The sequence below is a fragment of the Mercenaria mercenaria genome, chromosome 1, assembly GCF_021730395.1.
Source record: "Mercenaria mercenaria strain notata chromosome 1, MADL_Memer_1, whole genome shotgun sequence".
NCBI classification, from domain to species: domain Eukaryota; kingdom Metazoa; phylum Mollusca; class Bivalvia; order Venerida; family Veneridae; genus Mercenaria; species Mercenaria mercenaria.
Window position 1 is genome coordinate 48795610 of NC_069361.1, and position 15987 is coordinate 48811596.

The 15987-nt window shown below is 33.6% G+C and overlaps 1 protein-coding gene across 3 annotated transcripts; it reads right to left on the reverse strand.

Annotated features, from left to right (window-relative positions):
• Window positions 1–4857: 4857 nt before the first annotated feature.
• Window positions 4858–11191, reverse strand: LOC123538981 (galectin-8-like). Of its 3 annotated transcripts, none has more exons than XM_045323427.2 (6): window positions 10825–11191; window positions 9904–10017; window positions 9131–9190; window positions 8128–8231; window positions 7056–7272; window positions 4858–6151 (listed from the first exon to the last, which is right to left on the reverse strand). In XM_045323427.2, the coding sequence occupies exons 1-6, from the start codon at window positions 10849–10851 to the stop codon at window positions 6035–6037; spliced, it is 639 nt and encodes a 212-aa protein (XP_045179362.2). In that variant the 5' UTR covers window positions 10852–11191; the 3' UTR covers window positions 4858–6034. The 3 variants fall into 3 exon arrangements, with proteins under 3 accessions (XP_045179362.2, XP_045179367.2, XP_045179375.2); XM_045323432.2 differs by having other exon boundaries at window positions 8128–8213; window positions 10825–11184; XM_045323440.2 differs by lacking the exon at window positions 9131–9190 and having other exon boundaries at window positions 8128–8213; window positions 10825–11189.
• Window positions 11192–15987: the final 4796 nt, after the last annotated feature.

The window sequence follows — 15987 nt, forward strand, 5'->3', positions numbered from 1 at the left end:
CTCAGCAAGTAACTGCCAACTTCCCCACACGAATCAGAGTTGGAGGACAAATAGTTTTGGATACAATGTATTTTATCAACTTGTCATTGAGAACATACGCCTTGCCCGGGGATTGAACTGACGACCTCGCGATTCCTAGATCTGCGCTCTCCCTATTGAGGTAAGCGGGCGGACTCTTGACATAAATGATAATTAACAGAACAAATGCAACAGTATTTTTAATGTATTAGTTGTCATCGAAAACAAGAAAGACCTTTAATTCAATATCTAAGCAATTTCAAGTCCTTCTACAGGAAATAAATAATTCAGTATAAGCTTAGTATTTTAGAAATTTCGTTTGTAGAGAATACTCACAAAGTTTTCTTTTATGAAATGTTGTTTTCATTCGACTACCTATGCGTTTACCTCAAATTTCCCTGTGAAGATCAACGTCTTGAAAAGATGGTTAAAATGGAAATAAATGTGGAAAATTTAGTCAAACAAATCAAGACAACGGAGGAACATGTGGTAACCGTATTGAAAACAAAATGAAGGACTTTGCGGATGATTACGGAAACCACGAAGAGAATGTTACAAAGTCGATCGCAAAATGTCTGATCAAACAAATCAAGACAACGGAAGAACATGTGGTAACGATTTTGAACAGTATGTAATACAAATTGAAGGACTTTGCGGATGCTTACGGAAACCTTGGAGAGAATGTAACAAAGTCGTTCGCAGACGCAAAGGCAGATCTCAGTTCATTCAAAGACTCGCTGAAAAAAAGTCACTAGTTTCAAAGACAAAACAACTCTACAGACGAACTTAATAGCTATAAGGAGAATCTGAACGTAGAAATTGACGCAAAGAAAGCAGAAATTGACCAGTATAAACAAGAGGTTGTAGTCAGTTTGAATGAGTTTATTACAAATATAGGCCTTCACACATAAAAAGAGATCACAGAACTTGATCTTTTAGAAGGTAACGAACATTATTTTATGCTCTGCCTGAAACAATTATTGTCTTTTAAAGTGTTTTGTATACTTCATACTAATCTATCTCAGGTCGATTTTGAGAACAGTTTCCAGGTTTTATGAATCACTTTAAAATGTTATGATATTTTATCATGTTTACATGTTTTTAAATAGAAGTCCCAATTTTGACTTCTAAAAACAATTCTTTTTAATTTGAACATCAAGCCATTGAACAATTTTCGTGAAAAAGGAAGGATTATTTTAATTGATGAAAATATAAAAAGTTACATACAAATGCAAGCATATCGTGGCATAAAACTGCCACCACTTAAGTTAGTTTTCATGAAAATATTCGCGAAAATAAAGGAAGTTTTCACGTTGATAATTGGGATTTCATTAAAAACAGGAATTCAAACACGAAAATAATCAGTTAGTATGGTGGCATATTCTGCATACGATAACCAGATAATTCGCGAAAATGTATCGTTTCAGAAACTGAATAATTCGCGAAAACATAGCTTTTCGCGAAAACATAAAGCTTTTCTCGAAAGGATTGCAAATATTAAGTGATAATGTGTTAGTGCCACTTCTCATAAAAAACCCAGTAAGTTCGCGAAATGGACAATTTTCATGAAAAACGTAAAGTTTTCGGAATAAAATTTATTTCGCGAAAACATTTATTTCACGAAGCTTTACGTTTTTATGAAAGTTTAGTCCATTTTCGCGAAACTCATCTGGTTTCCTATGCGTAGGGCACTAACGCAATCTTTTCATTAATATTTGCAGTTCTTTCGTGAAAAGCTTATGTTTTCGCGAAAAAATTCTGTTTTTCGTGAAACTCGATACTTTGCGAAACTTATTGTTATCGTATGCAGAATATGCCACATAAGTTAGTGCTCTGAACTGACACTACTTGAAGAAAGTTTTGCATGGATAGTTTCGGGAAAATAATGTGGTTTTCACGATAACTAAAATATCATGAAACCAGACGCTTTCTTCGAAAGTTAATACTTAACGAAAGTTTTCGTGAAACTTTCGCGAAACCACAAAAAAAAAATCATGAAAAGTAAAAAACTTTAACTAACATGTCATGGCAGTTAAAAACACTAACTAGCGACTTTTTGTGTTAAGATATTTATCATGCATTTATAGAAAAATTATCTGTTTTCATGATAGTTTTCAGTTTTCATGAACACCTTTGTCATTGTTGCGAAACTTTTCATGAAAACTAATACCTTGTAGTTAAGTTTTGGCAGTTTTATGCCACCATAATTTTCCATTTTAAATTCCATCTTTTATTATTTATTATTTTCGCGAAAAGTTTCATGAAAACTGATACATTGTAGTTAAGTGATGGCAGTTTTTTGCCACCTTAATTTTCCATTATCTTTTGGAATGCCTGTGAAAAATTTTGTAGACGGATTTTTATTATTTTAGGTCAGATAAAATAACTTTTTCTTCAGAATTGTCGTAAACTTTTTAACAAAACATATATCTAAATTTGGCGTGAAATTAATATAGGGTAAAATATAATACAATTTTGGCCGTAAAATTATATTCTGAAATAATATCTTGTAAAGATTCTACACCCACATGTGGTGTCATTTAGAGTGGCGTATAACTCTGGATCTTGTAAAATAAACTGAAAACCTTGTTACGGTGCTGTTGGATCAAATAGTTACCACATAAATATTGTTTGTACCGTTCATGATTTGTTCTCCGCATTGCCTAAATGTTTGGGTCAGTTTCATGGAATTTTATGTTTTGGAGGATAATGTTCACAATTAAGCATGGCAATATATTATTGCTTCTGTTATTTCATAGTCTTAAAGCCATATTCAAAATAATCTTTTGCACAAGTGCAAATTACCCATTAATCCAGTGTTTTATTTCGTCCAACATACTGGGTTCTCAAGGAAATACTTGTGCTTCTTTTTGTGAAATCCGACAATCTTACGTGGTCATCACATTTATCACTATATTCAATCTTCAAATGATATTTACGCCGAAAAGATTAATTCTGGTACGACTATACAACTAACACTGATTAGTTGATTTTGTAAGCACCATTTAAATGATACCTTTTGAAAATTACAAGAACGCACTGGCCCCGGGCAAGATAGTTTTTGTGATGCCAGGGAAAAAGAAGGTCTTTATTAATTAAGGTTTTAAAATTTAGGAGTATATCACCAAAACACAGAATTTTTGATAAACGAACAACATCGTTACCAATATTTTACCTGAACATTACATGTTCCTCCATACTGTCTCGTAGTTAAAATATTCTGAAAAAAGTTGTCCCCCTTTGAAGATGAATGCCATTTGTAAAGAAATAAAAATACACAATTGCTGAAAACTGTGTTCCACCTAGTTATGTGAAATTTCAACACTCGCACGCTATTGCAAATGCATCAAAACGAACATGTGTAACAGTTCTTTGAAAATGGTGAGTTTTTAAAGGCGTTTAACTGTCTGGAAGTGGGGCCCCTTTAGGCAGTCCTTTTCCGGTATTCAATGTTTATATCAGTATACTGACACTTGTTTTGTAGTTTTTGTAATGATAGCGTGTATATTACACGCTATAAAATACTGGTAACGATGTTGTTGTTTATAAAACATTTCTGTGTTTTGGTGATATACTCCTAAACCTTAATTTTTAATATAATTCAAATACATGTAATACGTAAGTATAGCAGATTTTGATAAGACTCATCTTCATCCACTGTCGACATTCGTAATTGATCTGAGTTTTATTTTCAGTCAAGCTTGGAAACCCAGTTGCATTTAACGTTTTACTTTATGGTCCTTCGGGATAAGAGCATTGGCACTGGTTAAAATTCTAAATCTGCTGACGTACTGTTGAACAAAGGAGACAACTACAACACAACCACGGGGAGGTTCGTAGCTCCCATGACAGGCCTTTACTAATTTTCCGCCCACGTCCGTGCCCTTGCTGGAAATTTGTCCACTATAGTATTGTCGTCGGGGATAACGTGCATGCTGCAAGTAGTCAACGAGAGGCTACGGATTCGAGCTGTGGTTCAATGCTTATAATTGCCACGGTTAGAGGCGGAGAGGAAGTCTACGTTAAGTGCTTGTCCGGAAATTCTATGAAGCACAGATCAGCGAAGGCTGTTATCTTTGGACACGTTTGCTGGGGCTTTGATAAAATTTGCATACGGAAAGCACAAAAGATTCCCGGACCTAAACGTTAATTACGTTACAAACATTATCTTTTATACCGCTGCATTATTTCACCTAGAATAAATAAAACCTGACACAGAAAATTCTTGTATTTGGATTCGGTGTTGCTATATTTTCTGGTCATTTTGGATCCTGGAGTCCATTCAGTGTCTACGTAATAAAATTCCGCTTTAGCCGGTGCTAGGGGCGTGAGTGCTGTTGCACTTTCCATTACTTCTCATGAACAGACTCAATTAAATCGAGAGTGTTTGAGTTTGCTTGGTTGTTTGGTTGAAATCTATGTTTCCAAAAGGATCTATGTATAGATTTTATTACATAGTCATCTGTCTAGTGTTCAATAAGGACAAACATAACAAGCTCGTTGTTCTGTTATTTCAAATCTATATAATTATTTTACTGCTAAAGATTGCTTCGCTGCTGTCATGTTTCACATGTTCTTGGTGATACAACTTTCATTAAAAATTCATTATGATTATACCCGAATTATGTTTACATGACGTGAACTAAAATGCATATTACATGAAGTTGTACATCAAAGACAAAAGGACAGAGGTTATTGATGTATACAATGTGGACACTCACTCAAATAGAGAAAACGCACACACATTTTTTTTGTAATTACTTTACATACAGGGTAAAATCATACATCGTCATTCACATTTGTTATCCGACAATTTTCAAAATGGGGTTGAAGAATATCTTGTATACTTTGTGCTTTATTTCTTGTATGTTTTGTGTTCTTTTCTTTTTTTTGTTAGTAAGTTTTGCTGTGAATAAAGTCTCAGTATATAAACCATTGCTCGCACTTGTCCAATTTAAAGCGTTGCATCCAACTATATTTTAAACAACTCAGTTCAAATCTATACCCTCATTATCTCCATGATTTTGCTTAGCATAGAAAATTAAATGTTTACTAAATGTCGGTGTTTTCTACTCTTATATGTTTTATCAGTGTAAAAGTACCAATATTTGGAGCGATATTGACAACTGTCAAAGTAAAATTATGATTTCAAAATATGTTCTTTAAGTAAGTTGACCCGTAATTTAATTAATTCCGAAACATGCCGTATTGCCTAAAGAAAATACATTATCGCACTGATGTTTTAGAGTGCCATTACAAATCCACGACCGTAGCCCTAAGCCCACTAAATTTCTAAAATGAAATGGTCCATCATTCAATTTGGACAGTACCATTTATTATTCGAAAGGGTGTTCAATGAAAATTTACTGACTGAATAGCGAGCAGTGCAGACCATGAGGATGTGCAGGCTGATCATGATCTACACTGGTCTCAATGACAGAATCAATCGTGTTCAACATGATAAGGGTTAAAACGAAAATTTCCACTTAATAGTATACGAATTTACGTATTCATGGGTGGTACGCATACAAGTGATTTGGAAAAGCTTTTATTCTTGAAAATATAAAACGTCAGTCTTATTATCAATAATAGTTATAAAGTTATTTCCACTTGTTATTTTGACCTTGGACGGTTAATATCACTGCATTCTGTAAATGAATTATAATGTCTTTTGGCACATTGGTTTGTTTTGAAAAAAATATTGTTTAGATCTTATTATAAAATCTTACAATAGCAGTATTTAAATGCCGTGTAGCAACCATAAAAGTCCCTATGTACTTTGACTCATTCTTTTGGTCTTTTAGGATCACAGTGTATATACCCTGTATTTATTTATCATAGATCTGCATTTCGTACATTCGACTCCCTTAGAAATAATTTTGAAATATACATTACATTGTATAAATTAATATAAAAGGAAAATCATAGAGAACCGTTATATAATATATTACAACATCTACGTATTTTCTGATCCATCATTGTCAAATATAGGTAGCGTGCTATTCGCATATGCTTCTCAATACTGGATCCGGACTTGGTGGAGCGTTACGTCGCCATCAATGCGGACTGTATCAATATCACCAGGTGTGATCCTGTGATTGAACTCCAGCATGTGTTTGTTGTTTACGGCAACCTGTGAATTAAAATGAAATTCGAACTAAGCAAAATCTATACAGAATGTAATAGTTATTAGGTAGCTAGGTTTATTATACTAGATTAGTCTAGAACGTTTACAAAGTTAAGGAAATATTTGATAAACGAACAACATCTTTACCAACAATCTCCCTGATCATTACATCTTCTGCCGTACTGTCCCGTACGATGGATACTTAAATAATCTCAAAACGTTATCCCCCTTAAAAATGAAAACCATTTGTAAAGAAACAAAAAATAAACAATTGCTAAAAACTACGTTCAACCTAGTTATTAAATTTCAACACGTAACATTTACATATTTTATTAGTCAAAGTGCGGCTTTTTGAGCCTTTCCGGAATCAATGTATATCAGTAACCTGATAAATGTTGTGTAGAGTAATATATATGTTTTATATGCTGTTCAATTTTCGTGTTAAACAACCTTTTCTTTCTGTGATTTTGGTGTTGTTTGATTTTGTTTTCTCAATATGTAGGGCTAAGTCTTAATAGAAATAAAAGCATGAAAACAAAAGTGGTAGTTCTCAAGTCTTGGTTTTACCATGTATCTATGTAATAAGATTAACTTAACACACGAAATATATTGTTGTTATGTAAAAATCCAAACCTATGCATTGATTAAATTATTTTCCATATTGTTTATGTAAATCCTTGAAGCGAGCCATCCAGAACATGAGCTTTGCACGTCGTCTTAATGTGGTGAATATTTGTGTCAAGTTTCTTTGAAAACTTTCAAGGGGTTCAAGAGTTACAGAGCGGACAAGAAATTGCTAACGGACGGACGGGCGGACGTCCGGACGGACGGACACCGGGGATATAACACAATACGTCCCTTCGGGCATATAAAAATAGAACATTTAATTATAAGTCATGTACATAATTACCTTAAAACAGTTTTGCTCAACCAAGATAATCATTTCAAAGGATGCATTTGGCCTGAATGGGAAATAAGAGATATTCCTCTCCTCTCGACCCCAGTTGCCATCTTTATGATTCCGAACAACAATGTTTCGGTCACCTCCGAAGACAAATCTGGCATCAACACACATTGCGACTAATGGAGGTTCATGACTGTCTCCTTTTTGTAGGTAAACGGTAAACCTGCAAATATATGTATTTATCATGCTTTAATAACACATCTTTCATACAGTTAAACCTTGTTGGCTCGTATGCAAATAAATGTGCGGGTACTGTTAAACTTACCCTGAACGAGCATTTTTGAGAGAAACTATTGGTCCTTCTTCAAAATATACTGGACTATAGTTTTAATATTAGAAAATATGAACAAACAATTGTTTATGTAAATATAGAAGTAACAAGTTAATGTGTATTAACAACACTATGCATTAAGTTTTAAATAGTACAAATTCGAAATTTCGAGTTAATAAGTGATAAAAACTGTATTCGATGACAGTAAGAATTACAAATAAAATCCATTCAGATAAATATAACACTGACTTTTCAGTCAAATTATTCAATGTCTTCTTTATGTGATAATTAAATATCAAAACGTTAGTATTTCAATAATTTAAAATTATGAAATATAGATAAACATTTTTTCTCTCTATGTAGACTTTGACTCATCCAACAAACGGAATGAAAGTTATGGTTTTATTTATGTGAATAAGACAACGAAAAACAAACACATTTAATTAGGTAAAATGTCATGATAAAACTCAGTATATTTTAACTAATAGATGATAAATACACCTGTATTATATCTCTTTAGTTTTAGCTCTTAACAAAATGGACATGGTGTCCAATGCATTTCGAAATATTATGCAGGTAAATTAAAATGTTAACGCAACTGAATTTACAGATATGTTTCATGGTAGTATCTTATACTTAAAAATGTACATTTTGTTTGTTCATGTAAGACATTGCCGGAAGTTGAATATTTAACTGTTTAAAAAATAAATGAAATTTAGAGCACATGTTTTGAGCTTCTTGGCTTACCTGCTTGCCTGTGGGTGTGGAACTCCGCAAATGAAAATAATATTACTTGGCGTGAGAATGCCAGTCTCCCGTACAAATGGTACAGGCTGCAATATAGTGAAACCCTGTAATCAGCAAAGTCTGAATCTATATCATAACTTAATATTTATAACTTTCTAAACGAAAATCAATACTTCTTACTAAAATTTTACTTGAAAAAAAAAACATTCACCAGAACCAATAACTTCCCTTCAAAACATTATACATTTCCAATATTCTAAAATACATGGTGAATTTTCAACACTGAAATTCGTGTTCAAATTTTCATAGAAATAAAATATTGTTATTTACATAGTTGATAAAATTAGACCATATCAAATTCTCAAAGATATTTTTAGGAGAGCTTTGCGCTTGAGCTACATTCTTATATACAATGTTGGAAGTTAATTCATATGAAATGAAACAATAGCCACTAATACCACAGTCACACATACGGCGCAAATAGCTACGTCTAGCTACGGATAGAAACGTAGTAACCCGTATCGATTCGTACCTGAGCCGTACGGATTGGTACGAATTGATACGGATTACTACTTTAAGGTACGTCTCAGGTAAGTTTCAATACGGATAGATACGGATTACTACGTTTTTATCCGTGGCTAGACGTAGCTTTCCGCGCCGTATGTGTGACTGGGGTATAAGCGTTTATGATGTCTGCACGAAGATTTATTAAATCGACGTGCCTTCAGTGGTATATTATCACATTGTTAAATTCATTAAAAAGACAATACAAAATAAAATAAGTTAAACCTCTGGGTCATGGGGTTACCCGAGTTAAAAACTGATGAGTAATAAGACATTTTATTCCCATGTGACCTGTATCATTTTGTAGTCACTAGGCAATATGATCAGTTTTATTTTGAATTAGAGCGTTCCAAAAATAATAATCCAGATTTTTTTCTGATAAAAGACTGAATTTGTACAATAAAAATGTTACTGATTTAATATTGTTTTATATACCTACAATCACTTGATGGTGTCTTGGGTCTCTGCTATCGCTTAATTCACTGGAGGCACTGTCACGCTGAAATGTTGTCAAAAATACACTCACTTTACAGTTGTCTTTATGATTCCCAGTAATTTTCGAGCAAAAGATATCTATTTGGTTCAATTAAATTAATATAAAAGTGTCAGCGACTATGTTTCTATGGCCTCACAACAATAGAGTCCATTACGCTCTATAAATAGGAGGAGCTAAAGTACGTTCGATCACGCGCATGTGTAGAAACACATCCTGTTTCTTACTAAATATACATTCAATAGTTTGTGATCAAAACAGGCTTGCGTTACAAAGGATCAAGTCTGACACCAAGATAAGGTCATAGAGCGGAAGCATCTTATATACTATACTTTCTACCGTATGGTTATACAGGTCACATGCGGGAGGTCGTGGGTTCGGTCCCCGGACGCGTCATACCGAATACGTAAAAAATGGTACTAGCAGCTTCCTCGCTTGGCGCTCAGCATTAAGGGGATAGTGCTAGGACTGGTCAGCCCGGTGTCAGTATAATGTGACTGGGTGGGGTATCATGCCACGTGTCGACGGCGTGATATTCCAGTGAGGCAGCACTATAAAGTTGGGCATTGTGCTCACTGCTACAAATAGACACCGTCGTTTATGTGACTGAAAAATTGTTGAAAAAGACGTTAAACCCGAACACACACACACACACACACACGCACACACACGCACACAGACACACACATACAGGTCACATCTTTCAATATTTTACGTACGGGATACCAGGAAAATTGCCTGCGATCTCGGAATTCATCAATCGTTGATCCATCAACACGGCCTGTACCACTTGATGCTCTGTCAATATCAGCTCTGTGATTCGTATCACCATCCTGAAACACCAAGTACAATCTCTACGAGATAAATTCTAGTTTCTGTTAAAGAAGTGTTTTCGAAGTACTGTTTTCTTCTCGTTAACTTTAATATATAATAATAGTAGTATTACATTACAAGACAATAATATTATTTCTAAAATGAGCTTTGCTTCTATTGCCACCATTCCCCCAAAACAACAACCGAATTGTTACAAAGAAATAATGTAATGTCGAAATATACCTACATGTCACAAATCCATACGTAGAGATTAACCTTTCTATAAAGTATGTCTAAAAGAGGTAATCAATGTGACACACAACATCCTCGAGCGGCAGGCTGGAGCTCAGTGCTAGGGACGCGTTATATATATATAACTTTTAATTCACGTATTTATACTTTTTACCTCGGCTACATATTTATACATTTTACCTACATATTTATACATTTTACATACATACTTATACATTTTTACCCATCTATTTATAGTTTTAACGAATATTTATACGTCTTAACCAAACTTTTATACTTTTAAACCCAAATTTTTTAAGCTTTATACTTTTTAACCCACCTATCTATAGTTTTACCTACATATTTATTCCTTTCAATCAACATATTTATAGTTTTACCTACATATTTTAAAACGTACCAATTTACCTATCTTTACCTATATATCTATACGTTTTAATCCACCAGTATGTAGTTTCACCTAAATATTTTATTGTCTTAACCCACATAATTACACTTTTTACATACATTTTTTTACTCTTTACATAGATATTGGTACATTTTACCTGTATATTTATAACTTTTATTAACAAACTTACCATTCTGCGACGATCTGTATCCGACATTTTAAAAAAATCCGCAGCACTGTTTTTCAGTAAAAATATAATAATACATAAACTTCTAATTTCAGTAAAACAGTACTCAGGAAGAAAATTCTGTATTGTACGTGATTAAAGATGAGTCGTTATTATTTTTCCTTGTTTTTTTATTCCAATGAGACAGGGAATTGCCTAAATTCACATGGAATAAGGTAGAATATGATATGTACATATGTATATATTCATAGAATATGTCTGGTAAAAAATAAATAATAAGGGCTGCCAAAATTCACAAACACTTTAATAATTAACAGCTAAATCAAAAATTTAGACACGTAGTTACACAAATATTTTCCTTATAGAATATGTGACTAACTGGGGAATAGTAATTGCGCAATCCACACCGCAAACTTTCAGTTATCATTAGTGACAAGGAGGTGGTAAAAATGAACAATACATTAAATGAATCACTGGGTGGATAAACCGTTTTCGGTAAAACACCATTATGAGGCCTTAAAGGGGGAAATTGATGATAACTCTCATTAATTGGATCAATTTATCTTAATTATGAATATCATATCACTTAGGTAAACAAGATATAAGGTAAGGGTAGATTTCCCGGAAGTACAGAGCACCCCCAAACACAGCCAGAGAGCCATGCATCGCAAAGTAGGCCCACAACAAAAAGCTACTGTAACGGAAAAATATTGTAGACGGGTTAGGAAACTAATTTTAATGTGTTCTAACAGTTAATGATATCAAAATTAAATTAAATACTCTCAACATTTTGAGGCTCATTACGGGTATTTTATAAGGCAAGTTAACATTTAACACATTCGTGTGTTTCAAATAATAAGCTGTATTCCTGTTCTTTACTATTTTCAGTCTCACATCATTTTTACAGTGCTAATACTGTACATGGGGTAGTGACAGTTAGATTTTACTATGAAAATATTAAATTCAAAAGAGGCTTCGTAAGGGGTTATTTTTGTATGTTTACATATAATCTAAATCCCTGCAAAAAATATTTTATAAAACGTATATGTTTTTCTTGTAAATAAATTATGTCAAGCTAAAGCATACCATCATCCTAATGCCTCTTTTATAACAAAAGAAAATTGAATGTATATATTACTGTTATTATAACTTTTATTACTACTATCTTATACCACATTTATTAATACTTGTTTATTTAAGCCTGATTCAGATGAAAGCTACCAACTTTCTAATTTTAGAAATAGTCTCGATGCCGCTTTCTTGAATGTAACAGACTGAAAATAGTTCAGCCCTAACCGGGAATCGAGCCAATGACCTCTCATTCCTAAGGCGGACACTCTTCCGCTTTGCTATAAAAGCTAGCTCTATGGCAAGGAAATATAAGTGCAACCTTATACTCTACCCTGTTATATACACCTTTTTTTTAAATAACCAAAAATTATTTTATAAATGTAAAAGTTATGATAGTTATATTAATATCAGTAACAGAAGTTTTAATATTTTATTTAAAGCTGTGATCCGCAAAGAATGACAACTCTTGCTTTAGGCCAGTACCTATAAGCAGAAATATTTATTAGTTTACTTCGCTTGCAAATACACAATTGAGTGGAAAATGAAAACGGTTTAAGACACAATATCATACCTTTTTGCACAACAAAAACATTTAGAATTTATTTATGTGTGTTTGATTTACCCCATATGATTTTGTCTGCTCACTTATGGTAAAACATTTACTTTTAACAAGCCGATAATAAAATGAAATACTATTAGGTTATTTAACATTATTCTGTACAATACGGAGATATATTTGGACTCGTACCCAGCTGAGAAAACCATATTGGACGAGCCGCATGGTTTTCCCAGCTGGGTACGAGTCCAAATATATCTCGTATTGTACAGTACAATGTTAAATAACCTTTATATTCTATATCTGTTTTACTTTAGTTTAATTTAAAAATGATTCACTGAATATTGTATTTCTGCCTTTTCTGTATTTTCCCAGCTTGGTATGAGTACAAATATATATTATACAGAACAATGTTAGGCCCTAAATAACCTTTTTATTCTATATTCATTTTAATTCATTTAGAAATAGTACGTGATTCATTGAATGTTGTATTTCTGAGTCTCAGTAATAAGTAATCATATAGTGCAACCTCCTGCATATAGCGCCTACTTCACCTGATTTACATTCGGAACATTTTCGCGCGTTTCGGGCTTTATAGTATGTTTAACATGGGACTGTTGAACCGTCCAAATACGGAAAAAATACAGGATTTTTTGTACTCACGTGCGTCCAATACGGTAATATATTGTACGGTCACGTGTTGCAAATAAACGTTTACGATTGGATAAATAAAATAGATATAGTATAACAGTAGTTATTTTATAGTGCAGATAATACAGTTTTGCTTGTATCAAAATGTCAAAATAGAAGCATTTTTGTAATACAGAACAGGTAGGATTAGTAAAGATGCCATTATATTGATCTCTATTTCCTATGCCTACATAGTCCTAAGTTTATGTTTATAATTATACACGTTTTTGCAAAGCAGATTTTTTTCTCTAGACATACTAAACAGTTACATCTATAAATTACCTATGTATGAATATATAAATACAGGCATAAAAGGAAAACATGACGAATAAATCTAGATGTAAAACATTGAAAGTCAAGATTAATCAGTCAGTCAACAAACAAAGTTCTCTTAAAAGAACTGAGCTATAATTTTCATACATAAGCCTTCGGGACAAATAATAAAACAGTGTATTTTCATTTTAGTTCTAAATCGTCCTGTATACTTTTATGTCCGAAATAATCGTACGAGCATTGTACATGTGGGTCAACAGTTTTGTATTATATCCTTTCCGCAACTTTAAGGTCAACAGTTTTGTATTATATCCTTTCCGCAACCTTAAGGTTGCGGAAAGGATATAATACAAAACTGTTGACCCACACGTACAATGCTCGTACGATTATTTCGGACATTATAAAAGTATACGGACCCCTGTGGGATTTGTGTTTATCCGGAGCTCAAATACTTTTACCTAAGAATAAAAGCTGACATGCCGTACTAAAGCCCAGGTAATTTCAATTTGTAATAAAGTGCTGAAAATTGGCTCCCCAATAGCAAAAAAAAAAAAAAAAGAAGTCCACGCGCATACATTTAGACGAGGTGACCCCTGCGCGTGACCCCTGACTATCTACGAATCAAAATGCGGCTTTCGTTTTCAAGTTTAGCATTTCTACTTTCATTTTATTTACTTCCGGAAACAGCTGAAGGTCGAGTGGCGTCATTTTCTGTGTTGTCAAAAACATACATATACCTGGCGAGGTTGCATAAATATGTGCTGACCGGCCTAAGGTTATTCTGTATCTCTGTGTCCGATACAGGAGTAAAATGATGGCAGAACGTCACAGTTATAATGTTAGATGATGTGTGCTGTTTGACAAATATATTGTTAGGAAGCGCAATTATAAGACCCAGAATAATTGTTTGTTTAGGGTAAGGCCCCAAAAATTAATTGGAATGATAGGTCGGCATTTTACATTTTTTTTTAGAAAATCCGAAAAGTCGTTGTTACATGATATTATGTCAGAAACTTAAAGTGTTAGTGTTATACATTTTGTAAACATAAAAGATGGTATTGACAACTCTAGTGTCCATTTGTTGTTATTATTCTAATTCCCCTTTTTTGCAAATTTCTGAAAAATTTGCTACCGACCTGGAAATAAAATCTAAGGTGTTTTGGCGAAACTTAACTAAAACAGTGATAGAATTGCCGGCATTTCACTTTCTAGCACAAAAGCCTTTACAATGACACATCCGTGTACGCAGTAAAGATATATTTATATCTGTTTCTGCCTGTATTTTTGTAGTAACATTGACGAGTACCCTGCTTTAGAAAATGTAGAATGTAATGGAAACAAAGTGCCAGTTCTCTTGGTGCATTTTCAGTCGCCAGAATTAGCAAATTTAGTGTTTGCAATAGATGTCTGTCCCCAAATTCAACCTGCTTGATAAATTGCCCTGCGTTAGATAAGTGAACATCTTTTGGGGGTTGCTTTCATTCTGACTGTTTTCTTAAAAAATATTTTTCTGGACTCATGTCTTGATATTTTGTTGTATAACAGAACAATTGTTCGTGCCATTGGCCACATGCACTTGACAAACCTTTAAACGAGGCAATGACGTAAGTAAAAATTCCATACGCCTTTAAACGTGTTAAGTAAGTATCACAACAAGATAATGCAAAAAGAACATAGAGTCAAAAAGGACGGTTGCTACGGAATGAATCGGTGTGTACCGAACTGTTTTTAATGGTTAAATGTGGCTAAAACTAACAACCAGCAAACTGACTTACTGTAGAAAACACCAGTGTGTCTCAGTGTCTAGTGCACGTAACATTATCCATTTGTGAATTTGTTTTAATGTATCTGCGGTAAACAAATGCATATGATGATACCCTTTCTCGTGAGTGTATATTGAATGCTGAATGTACGTATCTTTATGTTTATGTATTATTTGATTGTGATATAGTCTCTGTGATTACATGCATTAGCAAGAAAACAGCATTTTTTCATTAATGGCCTTGTTTCATCTAATACCAGCTAGTACACCACATGTTGTAAAAGCGTCAAGGTGTAAGTCTAGTTCCGCATTAAAAAGAAATACAATAACCTGCTGTCACCTTTCTAGTTTGTCCATAGAACGATCAAATTGTGGTCCTTGAATTGCTTAATTCTGTGAATCGAGATGGACCAATGCCGAGGCTAACTATCTATGTACATGTAATGTTATATAATATACCCTTCGTGATCCTCAACATGTAAACCTTTTTATTTATCTTTTTGATATCTTATAAATGAATTCAGTTCAATTAGTCATGTTTAGTTCAGTGATATAAATATATGAGCCACGCCATGAGAAAACCAACATAGCGGCTTTTGCGACCAGCATGGATAAAGACATGCCTGCGCATCCGCGCAGTCTGGTCAGGATCCATGCTGTTCGCTAATAGTTTCTCTAATTGCAATAGGCTTTGAAAGCGAACAGCATGGATCCTGACCAGACTGCACAGATGCGCAGGCTGGTCTGGATCCATGCTGGTCGCAAAGCCACTATGTTGGTTTTCTCATGGCACGGTTCATATATATTTACTCTT

Coding starts and splice junctions, on each gene's coding strand:
- LOC123538981 (XM_045323427.2), bottom strand. CDS start 10,851: ATGTCGGATACAGATCGTCGCAGAATG. Junction 9,191..9,903: donor GGCAATTTTCCTGGTATCCC/GTACGTAAAATA, acceptor ACAACATTTCAG/CGTGACAGTGCCTCCAGTGA. Junction 8,232..9,130: donor CAAGACACCATCAAGTGATT/GTAGGTATATAA, acceptor TGCTGATTACAG/GGTTTCACTATATTGCAGCC.